At 45.9% G+C, this 24,613-nt stretch overlaps 1 protein-coding gene across 1 annotated transcript in view; it reads right to left on the bottom strand.

Annotated features, from left to right (window-relative positions):
- Positions 1 to 21,274: 21,274 nt before the first annotated feature.
- FBXL15 (F-box and leucine rich repeat protein 15) overlaps positions 21,275 to 24,613 on the bottom strand; it is a 34,234-nt gene continuing 30,895 nt past the window's right edge. Inside the window, exon 4 of the mRNA XM_085603911.1 lies at positions 21,275 to 22,676. Coding sequence (XP_085460037.1) covers positions 22,487 to 22,676 — 190 coding nt within the window. The 3' untranslated portion in view covers positions 21,275 to 22,486. The remainder of the gene's footprint in view (positions 22,677 to 24,613) is intronic.

Raw genomic sequence — 24,613 nt, forward strand, 5'->3', positions numbered from 1 at the left:
GTTTGCTCGTCTTGTTAAATGTTACCATTAAGTTGGGAAAGGGTTCCTTCTGAGGTGAAAGTATAGGGTGGGGGGTAGAAGGTATACAGATTGTTTCTTCTCATATTAATGGTGTTGTATGGTTAACTTGGGCACTAAGAAGATTCAAATCCAAATTTGTTTTATGCAGAGATGCCATTTAACACGTGTGGTCAGATGAAAATCATATCATGAAACGTTCATGGGCTCCTAAATATAATCAAATGAGGGGCAGTCCTGACATATGTTAAAAGGGAAAACAGCCAATACAACGAAGCTGTTTCCACGCAGGGCCTTTACCACGCAGCCGTTACCATGCATATACTGTTACAATGCAGTGCCTTCCCCACACATTTTGTTTTACAACGTATGTGGGGAGGGCATGTGCTGGTAACAGTGGTAAAAGCACCTGCGTGGTCAAAGCTATTGGCGTCATTAGAGGAGCAAAGAGATCCATCCGCTTCCTCTTGATGACCTGTGCAGTGCCTCACAAGAATGCCTTGTCGTCCTCCTGTTAGGGTAAGGGGTATTTTTTTAAAGGGCAGGGGGCGGTGGGGGTCACGCAGGTTTTTTTATTTTGTGATTAGGGCAGGGGTTGTGGGGGTCATGCTGTGTTCTGGATTTCGGGCATAGGGCAGGGTCGGGCATTTTGTAAAAGGGCAGGGGCGGTGTGGGTCACGCTGGGTACTAGATTTAGGCCTCAGGACAGGGTTTTGGATTTTTTTTTTGAAAGGGCGGAGGAAGTGGGGTAGTGCAGGAGTGTATTTCTAGGGATTAGGGCAGGGGTCGGGTATTTTTTTTAAGTGGGGGTCGCGCTGGGTCTAGATTTAGGTCTTAGGGCAGGGTAGGGTATTTTTTTTTTAAAGGGCAGGGGCAGTGGGGGGTCGTGCAGGGGACTATTTTTAGGGATTAGGGCAGGGGTTGGGTATTTAAAAAAAGGGTCGGTGGGAAAGGTTCGGGGACTGGCTTGAGGACAGAGGGCATGCTTCACAACAAAATATGTTGTAAAAGCATGCGTGGTAAAGGCATGCGTTGTAAAGGCATGCGTTGCAACGAAATGCGATGTTCCCTCATACAACCTGTTAAAAGGCATGCACCTGAAGTTATCCTGATCCATGAAACGCATCTCCTGGGAACCAGATGCTCTTTCCTGGAGAAAATATGGTTGCTCTAGAGTATATCACACAGGCTTTGCTAAGGGCTTCGCTAGAGGGGTGGTGGCAATGCTGCATAGACCATTTTGCCTTGCCTTCACCAAGACATGTCCTAACTATCTGGGTAGGTTTGTTATAGTACAGGGAAATTGGAGGGATCCCTGTGAACGCTCTGCGGTGTCTATACTACCCCCTCGCTGGTAGCCAGTACATTTCAAGCATCAGCAGCTGAACTGCGCCATGCTGCACAGGGGAATCTGGTTGTTGAGGGACCCTGCAACGCACTGGTTGATAACACCCTGAACAGAGACTCATGCACAACAGCTAATAGACCTCAGTCCCTGGCAAAGTGGGTGGCTTCTATGGCTCTGAATAACGTGTTGCGTGCCTGGGACCCGGACCATTGACAATACGCGCATTACAGATAACTATAACTCAAGAATCGACTACCTATTTATCCCACCTTTGTATATCAATTTTAAGCAAATATGTTCACATTCTTCCTCAAGGCTTCTTGGACCACTCCCTGATTGCAATGAACTTCAATATTTCCATAAGAGGCTCCAAGGCCATCGGCAGAAAAACACCTGGTGGATGAAAGCAACTGGGTTCATAGAAACAGTTTGTGAAGAATACTTCAATATTAATACACTTTTAGAGTCCACTCTGATTACCTTTTGAGAAGCATTCAAAACGGTGGTACAGGAAAGGCCCTCTCCCTGGTAAGGGGCAAAGTAAGAAACAAGGAACAGGAGATCAAGAAATTGGAGACACAGATCCTCCCTCTCAAGCATGCATTGGCCTCAAGTTGATCGTAAGAAACCCAGGCGCTCCCTGAGGAGCTATATATGATCCTCAGGCATAAGCTATTAGCTACGGTAAACATGTCCAAGTTCCTTATATATGGACAGGAAAATAAGGCCAGCAAAGTTCTATATAGCTAGTTCAAAAAGAGGAAGGGATTAGGATAATCCTATAATCCCCTCACTTTACACATCTAAAGGGCACATGGTCTGCAAGGCCCAGGAGATTTCTGAAGTACGTGCCAACTACTCTGCTTATTTAGCGTGAACAACCCCCGCCCCTTACTAAAGCAACTCTAACCCATAATAAAAGATAACCCCCCCCCCCCCCGAGCCGTTGGACGCCCAACCCAACACTGGAGGAGATGAGGTTGGTGATAATGGCCTCACCCTCAGGAAAACAAATTTTAAGAGGTTTTCCTCTTTACTGACTCCCCAATTTTCTCAATCTTTATAACTTGGTGTGCGGTTAAATTGCCTGACTTCCACTGCACAATAATTTCAGTTATCTTCAAACCGAATAACACTCCTCATAACTGTGCCTTGTACTGACCTATATCACTCCTTAAAGTTGAGGTTAAACTCTTGGCCAAGTTGTTGGCATCCCGGTTGCCTTTAGAGGTGGGATCTTTAGTCCATGAAGACCAAAATGGCTTTATGCAAAGAGACTTTGTATATGGAGGCTCCATGTGGCTCTGACACACCTGGAAGAACTACAGGGCCTGGCGGCACTTCTCTTAATAGACAACAGAAAAGCATTCAATAATGTGCACAGGCGCTTTCAGTTTCAACTTCTCCACAAGATCAATGTTGGCCCTAGATTTATATCAACGGTATCCGCCCTTTATAATATCCTGCTGGTACTGGTTAAATTCAATGGAGTGATCTCTTCCTCCTTCACTTTTCGGCACGGCACAAGGTAGGGCGACCCTCTGTCTCCATTATTATTTGCACTGGTGATGGAGCCATTAGCAGAGTGGCTTATAAGAGACACACAGTTACAAGGCTTTTGTTGACCAGCTGGAGGTATGGAGGATAGAGTGGCAATATATGACGATGACATGCTTTTTTAACTGCAGCATCCGCAGGACACACTACTGCATATACTCCAAGTTTAGGGGGAGGCCTCCAGACGGCTTATGAAATGAAGCAAATCTACAAATGTACACCTAATCGACGTACCTTTTCAACAATACAAGACGACTGAGGATACCTTTTAATACATGTGTGACTCTTTCCCAGCCGGAAGCATAAATATAATGCCTATCCTACTCCAGACACGTAGAGACCTGGAATCACGGGTATCATTGCTGTTAAACATGATGAAGAGACTGACATTGTATAAAGTGGTCGTTCTTTCTCCGTTCTTATGCATTCTACAAAACCAGCCATTAGTTGTCCTGCCTGTTTTGTTCCAGGATCGCCAGGCTTTGGTATCCCGCTTTTTCTGGGTGGGCAAAATACCCAGGGTTTCTTTTTCTTAGCGTGTGCTGCCAACCCTCATGGGGTGGGTCTGGGGCTTGCAGATCTTCACCCCTATCACTGGGCATCCCAAGTGGTATTGATAGGGAACTGGCTGTTTAGGGACCAACAAGACTCCTCATAGGGTCAGGAGTTGACTACCCTTGAGATATCTAGTATTTTAGATTTATTGTATGGGGACCACCCCTCTGCATTCACTTCCTCAGGTCAATAGGTTGCCTTTCCTCAGCTGGCATGCAGCCCTTAGTCACATAAAATGGCCCGACAAACTCACCACACAAACGCCTCTTTGGGATGGTACCGTCAGCTGCGTGATGCCATAGTCAGTCAGTCAGTCAGTCAGTCAGTCAAGATTACTTTATTCGGTTCATAGCAAAAACCATAAAAGCGTACAGATAAGAAAACGTACAATATAAATAACATTTACAATGGACACTACAAATATGATAAAAATGATATACAGTACATGATTTCAACTCGTGGGTTTACCCCCTTATGTTTTATAACCAAGTGATTTTCTTCCTTAATCTCATTGCAATTGCCAAGAAATTAGCGATATTAACTATCTCCCATGTAGAACCCAACAGTTGTAAATATAAAAGAGTAGGTTTAACCTGCCTAAATCCTTTATCTTTAATAAGGGGGATGATAATTTTTTTGCGGATAGGGGACAAGTGTTTGCAAAAGAAAACAAAATGCACTGTACCTTTAATAGAGAAACCGTCGGGGAGGAGCCTAGCGCGCATCCAAGATGGTCGCGTGAGCACAGGGCTCCCCGGACCCTCGCTGCTCCTCGGAATTTATCCTGAATCTATCCTGACTCGGTTGATGGAATCTGGGAGACGAATGCTGGCTGAACACTAAACTCCTTTCGGAAATCAAATCGGACCTGGCAATCCGGAGTTATGGTGGTTTGAACTTTTGAGGCCCACCCTACGGCTGTGCCCGATGCAAGGGTGATCTGTGGAGCCGGGGCGTAGTTGAACAACAACGGCAGCGGAGCGGTGCCAGTGGCCGTCACATCACTTTCGGTTTCACTTTTGGTCTTTGAGGGGCTGGACTGTGGACTTGCTTGGTGCGACTGGGCTTCCATTTTGCCTTCGCTTGATGCCGGTGGCTTCGTCTGCTGCCAGTGTGCTCATTGACGGTGGTCCCTTCGCTCCGCTATATTGCGGCCTGTGGTGCGACATGCGTCTGCCTGGCCTGTGCCACCTCGACGCTTCCTCGGTGGTCCCCTTCGGCGATCGAGGTTCTCATGGGAGGCAAGGGAGACCCCGAGAGGCGTAAGACCAAGACATCCCTACGTGGGGGACCGGTCCAGACGAACAACATGGACCGCTACACTCAGGGTAAAGGACCCCCCGGGACAGCCAATGTCCCCCCGGAGGACACCAGTGGTGGCCCGTCCGTTTCTCCGGATCTGTCCCTGCAGGACATCATGGGCGCCATTAAGGGCATCAGAGAGACCATCGCTACACAGTACGAGGCCTTGGCCCGTAAAATCGACACGGTGGCCATTGACATTACCCTAATCCGGGCGGATCTCTCTAAGACCAACGAGAGGGTTCAATCGCTGGATGTGCGGACGTCCTCCCTTGGTACGGACGTGTCGGACCTGCAGGCCTCTCTCGGCGATCACAAGTCGGCCAATGATCTGATGGCCCGGCGGCTGGAAGACTTCAAGGGACGGGCCCGCCGCAATAACATCCGCGTCATAGGCGTTCCGGAGACCTCCGATAACCGCCCGGTTGATCTCCTGGTCGAGGAGCTCATCCTCGAACATCTTGCTCCCGCTGGCCTGAGTAAGTTTTTCGCTGTGGAGCGGGCCCATCGAGTCCCAGGTGGCCGGCCGCGACCGGGTGCCCCCCCGAGGCCTATCGTTGCGAGACTTTTCCATTACAGAGACCGAGACGCGATTCTGCAGGCCTCACGGGTTCATGGCACGGTCCGACATGAGAACTCGTCCATTAACTTTTTCCCGGACTTCACCCAACTTGTCCAGAAACAGCGGATGGGCTTCCAGGGGGTGAAGCGGCGGCTCCGGGACCTCGGTCTCAAGTACTCTACGCTTTATCCTGCAAGGCTCCGAGTGGAACATGAAGATCGGACTACCTTTTTTGACTCTCCTGTGACTGTGAGTGACTGGCTGGATTCGCTGCCAGACCGGGGTGACCGGACTGGGCCCTCTGCCGGTACCGAGGGTGGTGGGTCTCCTTTGGAGTGACTTATGGTCCCGGACTCTGCCAGGTTGTACTGTTCGGCTGGGTTCTACTTCTTTTGTGCATTTAGTTTCACTATGTTGTGTGTGGGGAGCGGGCGGGGACGGGTCCCTTCCCTCCTCCGGGGTCTTTTCGTAGAATGGGGTTTGTAGGGCGACAGGCACACTGCAAGTTGGGGTGGTTTTTTGGACCGCAGGGGTGCAGGGTGGGGGGTGTTGGAGTTGGGGGGGGGGGGGGGGGGGGTTGGTGGGTGGGTGGGGTTGTTTGCATTTGTGTTTTTTGTTTTCAAGGCGAAGTATTGGCTATGGTTCATCCTTGGGTGTTGAGCTCTTTGCTAGGGGGCCCTTGATCTACTGGATGGGATGGGGGGGACGGGTTGAGATTGATGTCTTGGAACGTCAATGGATTGGGGGACCCTATCAAACTGGGTGTTGTGCTGCAATATCTGCGTCGTCTGACTCCTGATGTGGTGTTCTTACAGGAGACGCATCTGGTTGGCAATGTTTGTCGGGCTATGAACAGGGGGGGATATCGACTTGTGGCCCACTCTGGTTTCACCACTGGTTCAAGAGGGGTGGGCATTCTCTTGCGAGCTTCACTTCCGTTGGAGATCACCAGGGTGGTCCCAGACGATAGAGGGCGCTATGTGGCTCTGACTGGGAGGTGGGAGGGGCAGTCCCTTTCCTTGATCTCGGTCTATGTTCCCCCGGGCCTCCAGAACTCCACCTTCTCAGACTTGGGTCGTATGTTGCTTGGGCTTCCTGACAGTCTTTTGCTTATGGGTGGGGACTTTAATTCGGTTGTCTCGGGTGACCTGGACCGTCATCCGCCCAGGGCCCTCCCTGCTGCCCAGGCGTGGCTGGGCGGGCTCCTGGAGACCTTCGGTCTGGTGGACTGTTGGAGGTTAATGCATCCGACACAGTGTCAGTACACCTTTCACTCTGGGGCCCATGGGAGTCTCTCCAGACTGGACTATTTCCTTATGCCCGCGGCCCAGGCTGCTCGGATTCGAGAGGTCAAACACCTGGCCAGGGGTATTTCTGATCATTCCCCACTGTGGTTGCTTTTTGACACCGGGTCGCGGTCCGCTGGGCGGATCGCTCCTATTAACCCTTGGTACCTGCGAGACCCCAAGATCCGTGATAACCTGATTAAGTCGATTGATCAATATTTTTCTGAGAATGAGGGGTCGGTGTTGTCCTCGGTGTCCCTGTGGGAAGCTTTCAAAGCAGTGCTCCGCGGGCATGCCCTGTCCCAGATAGTGGAGGCCAAGAGGGTCAAGAGAGAGGCGGTTGTGACGCTGGAGACTGAAATATCGGGGCTGGAGGCAGCCTTGGAGGCGGGTGTCACCCCGGATGGGCTGCATGCCCTCAGCCTGAAGCAGTTTGAATATAAGTCTCTCGTCACTGATGCTGCCAAGACTATATATAGGGAGCAGCAGGGCAGGTTGTATGACGCCGGAGACAAGGCGGGTAAGCTGATTGCCTGGTTGGACAAGAAGGAGAGAGTGAATCGTGTGGTCCCGGAGCTTCGGGTGTCGGATGGAGTGTGTGTGACTGAGCCTGGTGAGATTGTTGAGTGTTTTGCTGACCACCTCCGTGCAGTGTACTCCCCGGTGTCCGATAGAGATGAGGACGACTCTCGTCTTCTGCTTCGGGATATTGCCCTGCCCGGCTTATCCGTCGAGGACCGCGAGCTGATGGATGCCCCTTTGTCTGTCGAAGAGATAGCTACTGCGATTCGCTCCCTCCGCTCGGGCAAGGCTATGGGCCCCAATGGCCTGCCGATTGAACTATATAAGTTGCGCCCGGATAAAATCGCGCCTTTCCTCCGTCATATGTTTCAGGAATCGCTCGAGAGGGGTTCCCTTCCTGACGACCAGCGTCTGGCTACTATAGTAGTGATTCCCAAGGAGGGTAAGCCACGTGACCGCTGTGCCTCCTATAGGCCTATTTCCCTGCTGAATGCCGAACCCAAAATACTTGCTAAGGTCCTCGCTAATCGCTTGCTGAGCGTTATATGTGACTTGATACATCCGGATCAATGTGGCTTCATCCCACATCGTAATACCGCTCTCAACTTACGGCGTCTGCACGGCGTCCTTGCTAGGGCTGAGTACTTGGCTGAACCGGCCATATTGGTTTCCCTAGACGCCACGATGGCCTTTGATACCATTGAATGGCCATTTCTTTGGGCCGTCTTGGCGAAGTTTGGGTTTGGGGAGGGGTTCCTTGGCTGGGTGAAGCTCCTTTATGCTGGACCAATGGCTCAGGTGGTTGTCAATGGGCGGGTTTCTCGGCCTTTCGCTCTCGGGAGGGGAACTAGACAGGGGTGCCCGTTGTCCCCGCTGCTCTTTGCTCTCGCCCTGGAGCCGCTCGCTGCCTGGCTCCGTTGGGAGCCCTCGATTAGAGGGCTCCGGTGGGCCCCGGGCTTCGAGGATCGGGTTTCATTGTACGCGGATGATATTCTCTTGTATCTCACCTCACCGCGGAAGTCGCTCAATGTTCTCTTTGATGTCCTTACTTCCTTCGGGAAAAACTCGGGTCTGATAATCAACTGGTCCAAATCTTGTGTGTATCCTATCTCTGGTGGTCTTCCTCTCTTGCCGCCTCGGCTTCCGCTCCAAATATCTCAGTCCGGCTTTAAATACCTGGGGGTGTACGTTTCGTTGGATCCGGCGGTCCGCTATGAGCAGAATCTCCTGTCTCCACTCCGGCGTTTGAGGGCAGACACGGCTCGGTGGTGTAAGCTGCCCTTGTCTCCGCTTGGTCGCGCGGCGCTGTTTAAAGTGATGTCCCTTCCCAGATTCCTTTATGCACTCCAGAACTTCTTCGATGTCATTCCTGCGGCCTACTTTAGGGAGGTGGAGAGTTTGCAGAGGAGACTGGTTTGGGACGGGCGATCGCGTATCGCGTTGGCCAAGCTGACTCTTTCCTGGTATGACGGGGGCATCGCGCTTCCTGATATTAGACGGTACTATTGGGCCTCCCAGCTGTCTGCCATTAATCATGCTACGTACGCTCCTGGTTCGAACCCGGCATATGAGATGGATAAATTCCTGCTCCCCGGCGGTAACTATAACAGAGCGCTTTACTCGCGGTCTGCTGGTGGGGCCCTTACGGGCCCTACCAGGATTGCGGTCCGTGTATGGAAGGCGGCTAACGTTGCGATGGGCTGGAGTGAGCGTTTAATGTGCGCCACTCCTCTATTCGACTCAGACCGCTTGGGAAGCCTCTGGACAACGAAAGGCTTCGAGCGCTGGGATACGATCGGCATCAGCAGAGTGGGGGACCTGTGGGTTAAAGGTGCGGTTAAATCCTTCGCGGCGCTTCAGCGCGAGTATGAGCTTAGTGACAGAGAGTTCTTCCGTTATGCACAGGTCTGGCACGCCCTGCTTTCGGTCTTTGGGGAGGGGACCACGGTCCCTTCTTCTTCGCCTCTCGAGGACCGCATACTCGACGGTCACGTCCCCGACAGTACTATCTCCCTGATTTACAAAAAACTGATAAACAATCGGGCTGACCTCTTGGTGCGTCTTCGGGAGGCATGGACGGGAGATGGGGTGGAGCTGGACGATGAGGACTGGCAGACTGCACTGTCATCCCCTAAGGAGGTGGCCATCCCGGCCCGTCTCCGCCTGGTCCAGCTTAAGATTCTCCATCGTGTATATGTGACGGGCCCCTGCCTGGTCTCGATGGGGTTTTCAGACGACGGACTCTGTAAGCGTGGCTGCGGGCTCAGTGCTACTTTTCTCCATATCCTATGGGAATGCCGCGAGGTGGCGGAATACTGGCGCCGGGTGCATGATATTATGAGACGAGTCACCGGGGTCGCTCTGCTGCCGGAGGTGCGTCGTTGTGTGCTGAATGTATGGGAGCCCAATGACTGCAATGCGGCTCAGGCTCGGTGGGCGGCCTTGGGGAACATGATTGCAAAGAGAGATATTGCTCAGCTTTGGGGTTCCCAGCGGCCTCCCACCGTGTCCGTCTGGAAGGAAAACATGGACTGGTGCATGTTCAGGGAGAAAACGGTGTATGTGGCCCGTGATAAACCGGGGGCTTGGGGTAAAATTTGGGGGCAGTGGAACGCGTATCGTGGGTCTATCTGTGCTCCCCCTTTGGTAGATACGTCCGGGGTTGCCTCGTCCCCCTGATCCTTGAGGGTTCCTTGTGCATCTCGTACTTCGGAGTACAGATTTGGTTCTCTCGTTGCCCCCCCCCTCCCTCTCAGGTCTTCTTTTATTGACCGCCCTCGGGTGGTTGGGTGTTGACTCCCCCGGCTGGTGTTCGCCGCCCTTCATAAGTCGTTTCGCCTTGTTTGTTGTATTTTTGTATTTTTCTTTTTTGTTTATTTATACTAAAAGTGTGTATTCTGATTTCCTTTATGTGCAGTCTGATTTACTGTGATAGTGCGGAGCCCCTGTGGGCCAGCCATTGTTTTCTGATATGCTGGAACACTTTGACTACTAGCGGCCGGCCCTGGTGGTTGTAGGCCCGTGTTTGTAACCCTTTTATGCACAATAAAATCTTTAAAAAAAAAATAAAAAAAAAAAAATAGAGAAACCGTCACAAGAACAGATCCCAAGGTCCCTCTCCTTCATCCACCCTGGGGATTCAGTAAACAGGAGGTGAAATTTATTCAGTCTAAACTTGGTCAATAAAAAGCGATGATTCATGTTATTAACAGTGACCAAGTAGGGTCCAATACTGCAGGAGGTGATTAACAGTTGATGAGCCCTTACTGACGGTTTGAGTAGCTCCTTTTCTTCCCTTTCAAAGATTACCCTTTGTTTATGAGCTACTTTCACCCATTTCAGATCCCCCTTGATAAGATTACTTGGATAATCAAATAATTCAGGACGGCCTAAATCTCTGGTGAGATTCTTAACATAATTCAACCAAGGGATTGCATTACCATGCTCAAGAGATAGACAGTCCTTTAAAATCTCATGATTTAAATCCAAATCCGGGTTTAACCAAGTTGTAATCCTATTTAACAGAGGGGCTAAAGCAATGCGATCCGCTAAGTAGTCCATCCCGCATTCCTGATGAACAATATAAGCGGGGGTTGACTGAGGTAAACATAAGATAGATTTTAAAAACTTATCTTCAACCACTTGTAAAGCCTTAACATCTTTAAATCCCCATAAATCAGCCCCATACATTGCTATAGAAGTACATTTGGCAACGTAAATGTTCAACATAGCCTGGATTGGCTTCACCCCCAGCTTATGTCCAAAATCCAAAACGGCTAGGGTGGACCTAACAAAGGCATTACGTTTAGCTGTTATTTGAGGGGACCAGGTGTACTTTTCATCAAAAATAACCCCCAAATATGGAAATCTGGTAACCCGGGATAGGACATGCCCTTCGCAGTGCATAATCTTAGCTTTCTTTGGTTTACAGCCTATGATCATAACATGTGATTTGGGGAAATTCACACTAAGATCGAGTGCTTTCATAAAATTTGCGAATGAGTCCAAGAGGCGTTGCAAACCCACGGCTGTACGTGCTAACAAGGCGGCATCATCAGCATATAATAATGCCGGAATAGAATACTTGCCGGCTCTCGGAATATCCTTGCACGATTTAGTTAGGACAGCACCTAAGTCGTTAATATATAACGTAAAAAGCAGGGGGGCTAAAATACAGCCCTGTCTAACACCATTTGTGATTCTGATCCTGCCTGTGCAGTTACCCAGGCGATCGTATCTAACAGTAGCGGAGAGATCCCTATGTAGGTCAGCCAGGAAGAATACAATATTTTCGTCAATGCCACATTTAAGGAGCAGGCCCCACAGCTTCGACCGATTAACTCGATCAAGCACCGAGGACAGGTCCATAAAGGCGAGATGTAACGTCCCTTTCTTGGCAATGGTATATTTGCCTATTAATAAATATAGGTTCAGGCTTTGATCTATGGTACCACGGCCCTTTCTGAACCCATATTGTAAACATGAAAGGGTGTCAGTATCCTCCAACCAAGCTGTGGGTTTCCCCAAAATTACGCGCCCCAGGACTTTAACTGCTGAATCAATAAGGGAGATAGGGCGGTAGCAACTAGGATCCCCCCTGCAACCTTTTTTAAAAATGGGTATAATAACAGATTCGGACCAAGTGTCCGGTATACCTGTGACACATACCCTGTTAAAAACATTCATTAAAGCTATGGACCAGGTCTCAAGATCTGACTTGAAAAGATCTGCCGGAACACCATCAGGGCCCGGAGCCTTATTGCTCGTCATCTTCTCTATGGCCTGAGCCACCTCGATCTTAGAGACCGTTAAAGTATATGGGTTTACAGTGGGGGGCGGCATAATCGACACCCCATTGTTTACCCCTTCATAGACTGACTTAAAATGAGAGCTCCACAACTCTTCCTCGATGCAACAATCTAATTGGCCATTACATGCGTCACGAAAATAAGGTTTGTTCACCATAGACCAAAATTTAGCGCTGTTTCTAAGGACATCCACGGACAATAATTCCTCCCATGCATCCTCTCTAATCTTCTGCTTTCTAGTTTTCAGAGCTTTGTCATATTCCTTCCTTAGCGAGGCGATAATGGCCCTATTTACTGGTTTACAGTTTAGGGCAGCCTTCAGCCTTCTGTTCGCCAAAGAGCAGTTTTTGTCGAACCAGCCGAGCTCAGTATTAACCTTCCCCTTGGCTGGACATCTAAGGTCCGAAGCGATTTGGGAACAGATTGTCTAACACTTCCTGATTCCCAGCATCCAGGTCCAAACATATATTCATCTCAGGACCTACCTTCCTACTTAAATTGGTATGAAAGTCGCCCGGGATTACTTTATTCCATCAGATCCTACGATTCTGATCAGTGGGGCGAATATGGGATTTATCTGTCTTTTCCTGGGCTATAGTAGGCGATGGAAAAATGTCCGAAATGCTAAGGGCCACAGGATTATGGTCGCTAAAATGTGACCAGATTGCCAGATAATCATGGATGCTATCACCAAGTGTAGCGCTAATAAAAATATAATCAATGACCGAATGTTTACCATTCCCTTTAAAAGTAGGGATTTCCTCAGCCATCATAGAGGGGTGTATCAAACCATAGTCTGCTAAAATTAACTCGAGAAGATCACCCTGAGCAGAATGCTCAAAGTGAGCTTCGCCTTGCTCTAGCGGGCCTAAAGGATCAGAGGACGAACAATTCTCTGAACAGCCGTGGATATTAAAATCTCCCATAATTATAATGAAACAATCGTTTTTATTAACGACCTTGTACTCGGCCAAAAAACGAGTTAATGCAGCGAGGTGAACAGTTGTGGTAACTCTATCATATGAGTTATAAAAATTGACAATTAAAAGAACACCTCCCCCTCTCAGGGAGATTTGTACAGCCAAACAGTTCCGCGATCCCGTATCTATTTGGGTCTGTATGCCGGGAATACTAGCGGAAATTAAGGTGACCAACCCGCCTTTTGCCCTCCCCCATGTTAGAGGGTTCTGCTGATAAAAAAAAACTTCTGAATCCATCAATGGATAGAGTATTCCCTACATCCCAAGTTTCTTGTAGACTTATAATTTGACCTGAGCCTATAAAATCTCTCCATGCTGGGTCATCGATTTTATTTTTTAAGCCTGCTATATTCCAAGTAATCATTCTTATAAAAGCACCCGGTGACCCATAAATGGGTTCAACAAACTTAAGATCCACTGGTGCCGATATAATTTCTGCGGCACCAGCAGCCCGGGTGTCAGGAATATGGGGTTCAACCGAAGACCCTAGTCACTCATTTTCGTCTAAATTTGAAAGAGCATCAAATCTATTAGAAACTGGGACGACATAATCATTGAAACCGAATCTCCTGGGAGGGTCATTTAACAATAACTCTGCCTGAAATGGGGGATAAAAAAAACCCAAGGGAAGAACATTAACGTACTCCCTCTGGATTCTTAGGGAACCAGCCTGTCTCAATATATCGTCGACCAACCTTGGTGATCTGAAACTTATGACGATACAATCACCCTCTAAGCTCTTGTTTGTCTTACCTACCCAAGGAACCCTTCTGATCATCAAGAAATTACTATCAAGATGGTGCCCCAAAACAGTTTTATTAGATAAGAAATGAATAGCCTTATTTTTCAAGGAGGTCCAATGTTCCCTTTTACCCCCCTCTAGTTTTGGAACGTTGGCCAAATTTATAGTATGAGGGCAAGCCTCCACTGGTAAATGCAGCGAGTCCCTCCTGTCACAATTTGATAAAAAACCCGACCTCCCCTTTAAAAATGGTGAGCCCTTAACCACCCCGTGGGTTGTTCCCGTAGCATTTGATACTAGGGGTGGAATATTTAAACCTGTTGCTAAAGTAGTGGTAAGAGGTGCAGCTTGTTGAAGTGGGGTAATCATAGAGTCCAGCAAATTATTGGCTGAGGCAGTAGCTGCACTTAATGAATCAACTACCTGGGTACTTGTAACTGTTTTGGGAACCTTATTGTTAAATTGTGATTCAAAGATATTTAAACGATCCTCAATGCGTTTCAAGGCAGCTGTTAAAGGCAAGATAAATAATTTGAGTCGCGCATCCAGGATCGTTAAAAAATCTAACATGGGTTTATCACTAATGTTATCCGTGCCCAAATTAATACAATCATTCAAACGCTCTCCCATAGGCTCGCTAATTTGGGGGAAAACATTAGTGGTAATATGGTCCAACCCAGATGCATGAATACTAGATTTTAATAATTTTGCTGGTTTACGACTACCCTGGGGGTTATTCTTAGCCTTTCTTTTCCCCGTAACGGTTTTGCCGCCACCAGTATTGACATCTGGTCTGGTCCTTAATTGTCTTGTGCGGACCGCCGCTGGGGGAAGGGCAGGGCTAATAGTAAGTAGGGGTGCTGGGACAATTGTGAGGCTATCATTAACGCATGCCCCATTCAGGGTCTCACAGGGGTGCACATCATCCAAAGGGACGGTATTTGGGGTATTTGGGGTACATTCCACTATAGGTAATAAGGGGATGGAAGTTCTAATGGGTTCTAACGACAGTCTGCGTTCAACCGAAGCAATTTCTTTCACAATGGCTGATTCTGCCTGTTTTAGATAGCTGTCCAGAGTCCCCGTACCCGCAACCCTTAAACATGCTTTAGAAGACCCTTTAGACATATTAACACGATGAAGAAAAAGCAACAGACCCTCACAGTTGTAGTACCCACTAATGAATACACAAACGATCGCGAGCCCCCATAAACTTCAACAAATAGCGTACAAAGTCATAGACAACTCACAGAGGGCAGTCCCGACCCGACCTCCTACGGCCTCTGAGGGCCTAAGAGGGCCCGCCCTTTGCCCGGGCTAAGCTCGGCTGAGCCCGCGCGCGTCCCGCGATGCGGAGGGAGCCGCGGACTTTTGTGCGCCTCCGGGCGCGTATGTGCCGTCAGGGCCCGCAATGGAGTCTGGGGGCTGTAGTCTCCACCCGCTCTCGGCCGCGGGATGCAGAAGCGGCGGCGGGGGAGGAACACAGCAGAAGGAGGTGGAGGCCCAAGAACGTCGTCAGCAGCACCGAGTAGCAGGGCGATGAGTCCCCCAGCAGGTAGGCAAGAGTTTCCCCATGCCATAGATATATCGAGACGCTCTACATGACGGGCCAGACTATAACCCCCTTGATGCCAACTGACCATGGAGGCATTGGGCAGGAAAGGCATATCAAGACTGTATTTGTCCCTTCAGCTTAATGACCCTAATCTTCTCAAAGGCTTGTGAAAGGCCTGGGATCTAGATGTCAGGGAAATGGGAGATGACAAATGGCAGGAGGCCCAGTTGGCAGCCTGGACACTGGCCATCCCCTCGAACATGCGACTAACCCAATTCAGTTACTTACATAGAATCTACTATAGTCCGAATAGACTATTGAGTGTACAACGTGTCATGCCCCACAAGGGTCTCTATACAATGTGACATGGTCTTGTCCCTTCATAGAGCGTTATTGGAGGGGAATTTACACCTCCTTTGGAGACGTTTTACAGTTCCCAGTGGTCACAGATCCAAAGGTAGCCCCACTAGGAATAAAGAAGGGCTGGCTGGAGACTAGGGCCCACCAAATCTTAGCCAGCATGGGCGTTTTAGTAGCTGAGAGGGACACTGACAGACATTGGCAGCAGGCAGAACCTCCATTTCGGAAGGAATGGTCGAGAGTCATGTATTTTCGGACAAGGGCTGAAAAATTGGTTTACAAATGGAAGGGCTGCAAATGGAAATGAATTAAGGTGTGGGGCCTGTGGATCTTAGAACAAGGTGATATGACATACAGTCTAATGCCACATCTCGCAATGCATGTTTAATTTATGCACTCTCTATGTACTACGTACTTTATAGGCTAAACTTTCTATAAAGTCTGCTGTGTTTGGTTCTACAGCTGATGATTAGTTTGCACTGTTTTTATATCATGTTCTAAAACAAGAAAGAGAGTTATAAAAGTCTGACTTGGTGGGGGGGGATTCACGACAAGTAGAGGAGGCTGGGTCGTAGATGGTTAATACATTGTGATGTATTGATCTTTAAAGAGGAGAGTATTTAACTATCTCGTAAATTAGATGGGTGTTGGGGCTGCCCTGAAGGATATGGAACGTTGTTGTAGATCCAGGGTGCAAAGAAGGAAAAGGCATGCTGTTTCGTTTTTTTCTTTGCTTGCTTCTTACTCTGCAGTCTAATGGTGTCCTGGCAGTGTGTGCTGAGAATCTGTTTGCAAGATAAAATGGGGTGCTGGCCATAATGGCTTTGCAAATAATGCAGCTGATTTTAAAGATGGTGCAGGTTGGCAAGGGGAGCCAACCAGGATAGGGGTGATATTTCTTCTGGCCTCTAATGAGACATCCTGTGGCATACAGAATGCCCCAAAGCCACTGTGCAGTCCGGAAGCCCATGGAGTAGGGCATTACAACCATCCAGATGCAAGAGCACGAGGGCTTGAGCTGCAGATCTGAAGTTACTTTGAGGAAGAAATGGTTTGATTTTTTTTTTTAAAGAATTGAGAGCTGGTACTAGTCAGTCGTTGTGGCTTTTTTTTGGCAATGTGTTTTTTGAGGGGGAGGTTAGTGAATCCAAGTGGCTTGGTACTCAGTGAAAGTTGGGGTTCACAGCTGTCAGGGTTCACGTCATTGAGCCAGGTTGGTAAAGTAGCCTGTTTGTTCTTGCCAAATAACATGAATACTGTCTTGGTTGGACGGAACTTCAGGTAGGCACTTGACATCCCAGTCTGGACGATGAGCAAGCAGTGATTGAGCTGTTGGATGTCTGAAGCAGATGAGAATTTCAAGTAGAGTTGTGCATCATCTGCATACTGGTAGATCTTGCTGCTGTTATATGTGAATAGAAAACCAAGTGGTTCCATGTAAAGGATGAAGGTGACAGTATGGAATGCTAGGGGGCTCCACTAGTGATAGGGTTCTTTTGTGACGAGGAGGTGGTCATGTCACCAAACTGGTGTCATTCGGAAAGGTAGGAGGAGAATCAGTAAAGGACATTGCCAGTGAATTCAATACTCCAGGGTGTGAATGAGGGTGGGATGGTTGACTGTGTCAAAGGAAGTTTATTTACCCACTTACCTAACCTTAAACTGTAGCCCTCACTCTAACTTTAATCCTAACCCAAAATCCTATAAATGAAGCATAACCTACCTAGCCATAAACCTAACTCAAAACCTCACCTTAACCTTTACTGTAACCCTAAGACACCTGCCTTACCCTGATCTTAAAATCAACACTATCCTCTACCATAATACTTACTTTTATATTTACTTTATTTTATGTAGCAATGTTCCCATTAGTGGTGAATATCAATACTGTGACTCCTATATAATTGTACATCAATGTAGGGAATTTTATATAGTGATTGTGCACCCGTCATTTTAGCTATCCACAGTGATATAACTTTTTCAATTTGGATGACAGGCTTCGATACACAAAGAGACAGAACATTCTGTCCTCCCCACATCTATGTTGCTGGGTGGCTTCAGTGATTTAAATTGTTCCTCTGGGATGGTTAGTGCCACCTACCTCTTGCAGGGTGTCTTTAGGATGCAACCATCTGCCCTTTGCTAGGGAATGAATTCAGATTCACAGCATGAAGGGACAGGTCGACCAGTGATGTCATCAAGCCACAGTAATGGAACATTATGCCTTTGGAGAGGGCTTGGTCATCAGTAACAGAGTGATGCACGAGTCTGCCATGTTGGGGAATTATGTTAACTACCCATAATAAAGGAAGACTGATCTCTGGAGACATTATGCACACCAACTGTGTGATGAAACACATATTCATGGACAGCAGCTACTCTTAGTGATGGAACCGTTTTCACTGGTGTAGTTGTGTCAATTCTCTATACTAATGGAATAGTCCGGGCAAAAGTAGATTTCAGTGACCAACAGAAGGTATGCTGTGTAGGGGAATGGCATATGGTGAGAGAATTGACACTTTTACCTATGACCTTTTATATACTGCTACTTTTGGGGTTGGGCAGTGGTTATCGCAGAAGGTGATGTGCTAAGCTCCTCACGGGGTGGATTTAAATATACTTAATAAAGTCAAACAAGTACATCAAGCTGGAGGAATTCCATCTCTGGTTTTAGATGCCGAGTCTGCGGTGTCTGGGAATCAGCTGGCCCCGATGATGTGGGTCCTATGTGACCATCCAGTGAACATCACTTTCCATCAGAATACCTATTACCCAGACCTGCTATAACTTTTATATTAATTAATCTGCAAGTATGGCAGTGTGTCCTACTGAAAACAATTACGACCCCTTATTTAAACCTGGATCATAATGCTATAGAAAAAAACAGGTTGGTGTGCCATAATGCCTAACGTACTGCTCTACTACCATCAATAAAGAGGTTGTCTGTGGTTATTAACTTAACTATTATGAGTGAGTTACTGGAGTCACTTCCTAGGGTAATGAACACTATGTTAATGGATGTCTATACCAAAAGGATGAATAATTTGCTCTGGTTTTTTTTTCCCTAAACCATGTCTAAAAGCCAGACCAAAGCATGAGAGCACAAGGTTTGATAATGACTAAAAAAGTAAAGTGCTACTTTTGGAGCACAGAGAGAAAAGGAAAGTGAGGTAATAGAAGATAGCAGTGTCATATACAACACATAAAGGGATCCTAATAACCTGAGAAAAGGTCAACATTTGAATTGGATAAACAGGAGTAACTTACTAAGAGTGATTGCAGGGAATCTTCCCAGTTGTTTTGGCGCACTGCATCCAGTTTGAAAGACACCCAAGAACAATCTTAATATAACGTCATGGAGAGCATTTCACTTAATTTCCTACCTTCTTTACAAAATAGCACAACGAATTCCTCCGCCCATGTGCTTGTATTTCATTCAGAACTACCTCGAAGTAAAGACTAAAAGACTTTGAAGGCCCTTTATACTCAAAGTGAGCCCTTTGGTGTTCTCCTACTGGATCCCATCACGGTCACGCACGGAGAATTTGCCATCAGATCACCAAAACATTGAAGGACCATGTCCATGTAAGAGTCTTATTGGCTCCGGTATTGTCCAGAATAGCTAGTGCCACTGCATTAAGAGTTGCTGTTTCACAATCTTGGTAGACTCCTAAATGATTCCCTATAGTTAGAAAACAAAAGAGTTTACTATTATCCAAACATAGACCAGGATTTCTAATAAATGCTATGGGCAAGATACTTGATGCTCCTGTCAACGGTAGCTGACAATCTAGGAGGATGACAGACATCTAGTATACATGGGTTCCTGAAAAGGATTAATACTATCGATAAGTAGAATCACCTCCAACTAATCATTATTATGTATATGAAAGCTACAGCTATAAGGACCCTAATTCAACAGTCATCATAAATTGCAGGTTTTGTTGTGAAAAAGGGACAGATTTACATTGCTAAGGCCATATTAGAAGCAGGGTACAGGGCTGAAGTATTTAGGTTGATAAAACATCCAACTTAGTTCTTGGGGAGAAAATAATCTTGAGAAATTAATTACACTCCCAAGGTCAACTTCAACTCTTTCTAAAAGATTATTAGGTGACAGAGAAGGCAAATATGAGGCCAACATGCTGGTTATTCTGTAGGTATCAAGGACATATTTTACTATCAAGGAGATCTGCAATTCAGTTGCTCGGATATGCAAGTATTATGATTAGGAAGATCAATATAATGATGGTCATGCATTAACCCTTAGTAGTTAGGCAAGTCGAATTACAATAACGATAGTCTCTATGATGCCTTGAGGCTCTGGTAACTGAGCAACGAAATGAGTAAACATGTTCACAAATGCAGTTCCATTATAATGTTGAACTGAATCTTGACGGAGAAAAATATTTAAGAACGATTAATAACAGGCTCACAATTTGTATCAGAGGTGTAGTATAGGTCTGCTACACCTCGCGGCAAAAACAGCTAGGGTTGGGGTGGGGAGACATGACAAAAAATGCTCATGTTCTGATTGGAAGGAAACCTTGACACATTTCTTGCATCTATACTGACTTACCATAAAGAGCCTAGGAAGCAGTGCTTAACAACTTTTATAAATACACATGGAGAATGCTCTCTTTCACAAGGCACTGATCTGAGTAATTTAGGAGCTAGGAGGCATCATCAGTATCCAAATGCTGTGTTTATGGTGATCTTGTCAAATGGGAATAAAGAACAGAGAATGAATAAGTAATTAATGTACTTAATCACTTCAACGCTTTATTTTACCTTACCCGTTCCTTCTAAGTGCAAGATTGTCTCCTATGAACTTATTATAGGAAATATAATAGAAATACTGAAGGAGAGACACACTGTGTCTATCAGAATGGTTAGGTGTCTATCAGAATGGTTAGGTTTATCCCACGACAGAAGGCAACTGAATGTGCATTGTTCTGAATCGAAAATGAGCTGATTTTTTATCATAAATTTGTTATATTAATATTTTTCTATCCAGTTTCATAGAAATTGCTACAGAATGTTTGAAGTGTAAGTGTTTAAAATATGTACAATATCTTTTTGTAGTGCTTGTTTGCTATTGCTAAATCAACTAAACATCATACCCATTTTACTAAAATAATCTTTGTAATCTGTGTGGGAGCCGATTTATTCATTGAAGCTTGGCACTGAGTCCCGTAATGTTGGCATCTAGGGGTTATGTATCTCAAGTACTTGGTGCAGAACTATAGCCTCTCTCTGTGCACCAGGCACAGGCTGACCCTGAATGTCATTAAAAGTCCTTACAATCCATCTTGTTCTATCGAGGATGGCTGCTCCATTGTATTTTATGTAAAATTAGAAAACATGTCCTAATGTTTGGTGCAACCTGTAGCAAATAGCTGCTTTACAGACGACTGAAGGTTGGGTTTATTATTTTGATTGTCATTAATGACAATGGGCAGTTGGCCAACTTGGAGCATTAAAATAACTACTCCAACACATGTATACCGTAGATCAATTCTGATTTTCGTCCATAGTCCAATTAATTTAAAAACAGCACTCACTCCCAGGTTTGACACACTTTGGTACCAATACTTTGATTGATCAAAATGTTATACATTTCCTCAAGATTCACCATAACCTGTCAACAAACGTAGGACAAAAGACACACATAGAATTACTGCAGTAAGAGCCAGGCCTCACAGTTTTGGAAATGTTTGCAGATGCAGGCACTGCAAGCACTTTATTCAACAAAATGTCATTGATCAAAAGCCAAAACACATCTACACTTCATGTTCACTACAAATTTATATAGTCCAGCATCCTTCTAATCAGCACGATCTTGGGTCTGGCGTGATGAACATGACTGTATATATGGCGATCCACATTGGGATGAAACATACTTTCATTTATTGTTAAAGTGCTTGTTCCTTTACCATAAAGTTTTTGGAGCGCAACACTAATTGCAGTACAGTTTCAGAAGTGCAATACGGACTATTGGTTTGTGTAGTCAATTAAAGTCCATCTTAAGATCGCTGATAAAAACAGGTTCCTTCCCATAAAATATACTGTTTGGTGATCAGAGTGGGACCCTTTTTCCTACAATGTTGGTGGATTAATATATACGATTTCATAGCTGGACCACTCACCTCTACCAATAATCACGGGAAAGAGACTTTCTACTGCAGCTCACACCACGCTGTGCCTTACCAGCGTGGTCCAAACCACGGATGCGTCTTTACAACGCATTCCTTTATCACGCAAGTCGTTAGAACGACTTGCATTTAGGAAAGTGTCGTTGGATTGATATTGGACTTTTGGTCTAACATTTTCCCTATCGTTGTACAGACTGTAGTTGGAATAGTAAATTATACTATTTCGACTCCAGCGCTTTCCCTAAGGCAAGTCGTTGTAATGACTTCCATTGTAAGACGTATTTGTTGTTCGGTCCGCGTTATTATGGCAGGCTTGATTAACGCCTGCGTGGTTGTTACAAACAACCACAATCACTCACTGCTTCAGCAGCCAATGTCCACAATAGTAAAATACCTCAGGTCTTGTTGCTGTTTCACAAGCCTGCAAGGGCACAGTGTAAAGGCCTTTCTATGAATAGCAAAGATGAGAGCACAAATCTTCTTCTTCCATCTCTTTCGACAAACTGTATCAACTCAGACTTTCTGCGTTGTTTTTAATAACTTATGTCCAATATTTTTTGTTGAAAGTATCACAAATAAATATGAAATGTTGATCAAGCCCTCTAAGGCTTTGTGTTTCCTGCCTATGATGGCTCTGTATAAGTAAATATGGCCCTCTTGTCCATGATGACAAGGATCTCTCTCCCCAACCAGTTCTACCTAGAACACTGCAGCGTAGGAACTCAATTTCACCTTATTAGATTTGTAAATTAATGAATGGTGCAAATCCAACAATGTCTTGAAGCAGAATGAGTGCTCGCTGAAGTGGAGGTTCCACGTCAATTTCCACGTGCCTTTTTCGCAGAATGTCCAAACTTGATTCAGTCACATTATGGCAGTGTTTCACCTTCAGAGACTGCAGTTTGGGGCAATATTCCGCAAGAGATCTGTAAAGGAAAATCACAGTTGTAGAATATTTTAATAAATTCACATCACAAACCTGCACGATTTTTACATACATTTTCTTTTTAACCCCAAGATCTGTTTTAGTACTTTAAATGAGGACACTACTCAGTTTATAGAGTTATGTTTACAACACAGTACTTCTTGATAAATCTATAAAATTGACGTTTCAGAATGGTATTCATATTAAGGAGGGCTACAGAAAATCTCACCCGCAGGCCTCCGATTCCCTCGCACTCCCTCTACACACCAGGCACTTACTTCACATCTATAAGGTCAGAGTGGACACCCTCCTGTTACAGCCAGAATGGGAAATAGGATTGAGAACATAAAATAAACATTACTAACACAATAAAGGGAACTGAAGAGCTAAACAGTGCTACCAGCATACCACAAAACGTACATCAATCTCACTTCCCAGCGGTGCATAACACAATATATGCACCTTAATGATCAGCATGCACGACATAGCAACATTTACCTCATAAGCTGAAAGGAAAGACAACACATTTCCAACCACGCACCCACATGATGTAGCATGCTATCAGAATGGATAAGCGCTTCAGCGCCCCACAAAGGGGTAGTAAGCGCTATACAAATGCTACAATACACTACTTCACTTGCAAATAATGTTTTCTCTCTCTAGTTTTACATCATCAAACCCTGCATGAAAATGGACCTTGACTGGAAACTATTGTTTGTTTCCCTCACCTCTCTATCGAATTAACGTCTCCTTACCTTTCATCCACTGCATGTTTGCTTTCTCTGGGTATGGCTTACTCGAAGTTGCATGAATGACTGTCTGCTTAGTCTCTGTTATTCTATCTCTGCAAATTGCCACACTTCATTTCATAGATCACAACTTTTCCTTTGAAATCAAACCCTTGAAATCTAGCCACACCTAATTGCCGCTAGCCTGTCATTTATTCCAGAAACTATTTGCAGGAACTCACATAACCCCACCTAATTATCACACCTAACCCCTAATTATTTATTCTACCTACATGAAACTGGAGTACATGGGAGGAATGTTTTTTTTCATGAGAGCACAAGACTAATCCCAATAACCACTGAATTAAGCACTAATCCTTGAGTTGCGTTTTACTCACCACAAATTGCCTCAACTCCTCGGCAGAGGTGGTAAACTATAATATTCTCCTTCAGAACAATTTATCATATATTGGAAGGTTTTAATTTCTGGCTTCCAATTCTGAATGTAGAGTGCTGTGCACTGCAGGTGGTTAGCTGGAACTTGTCCATCCAGCTGACAACCCCTTTCGGTGACTCGGTTGTGTAATCTACAAATAAATATTTATGTCTACACTACTCGGCTTCTGTGGTCGACTTCATTACAATAAAAATATGGCAACGAGTTGGAAAGAGCCACTGCTATTCACGAACCCACGAAGCTGCTCTACTTTCGCTGCTCATAGGATCTATGTATTACCTGGTAATTTGATGAGTGGTGAAAACTTTCCAGCAAAATGATCCCAGTCTATGACTAGCCGCCGATCTAGTTTTCAGGGTCACAGTAAGAGCTTTGGACAGCGCGTCCTCAGTGTGAACAAGGCCTTTCACTCTCCTGGCAGCGCATCCTTGGAAGCAAATGAAGCATGGGACTCAGCATTTTCGGGCCTGCCTTTTAGTGCATTCACACGAGCAATCTGAACCAAGCCTTGATTCAATGGATATTTATATCGCACCATTACTAAATTGGTTAATCAATGCAACACACACACAAACACCTTTACATTGCAGCTGTTTTGCCTGTGACTACATATATATGTATGAATCATTTATATCGGCACTACAGAGTCCAACCCATTCCCTATACATTATATATGATGGATAATTTTCTAAGTAATTAGTGTTTTCTGAAAGAGACATCTAACTACAGATTCCTCACTGTTTACATATTCCA

This window comes from Triturus cristatus, chromosome 1_2 (genome assembly GCF_964204655.1).
Source record: "Triturus cristatus chromosome 1_2, aTriCri1.1, whole genome shotgun sequence".
Taxonomy (NCBI): Eukaryota; Metazoa; Chordata; class Amphibia; order Caudata; family Salamandridae; genus Triturus; species Triturus cristatus.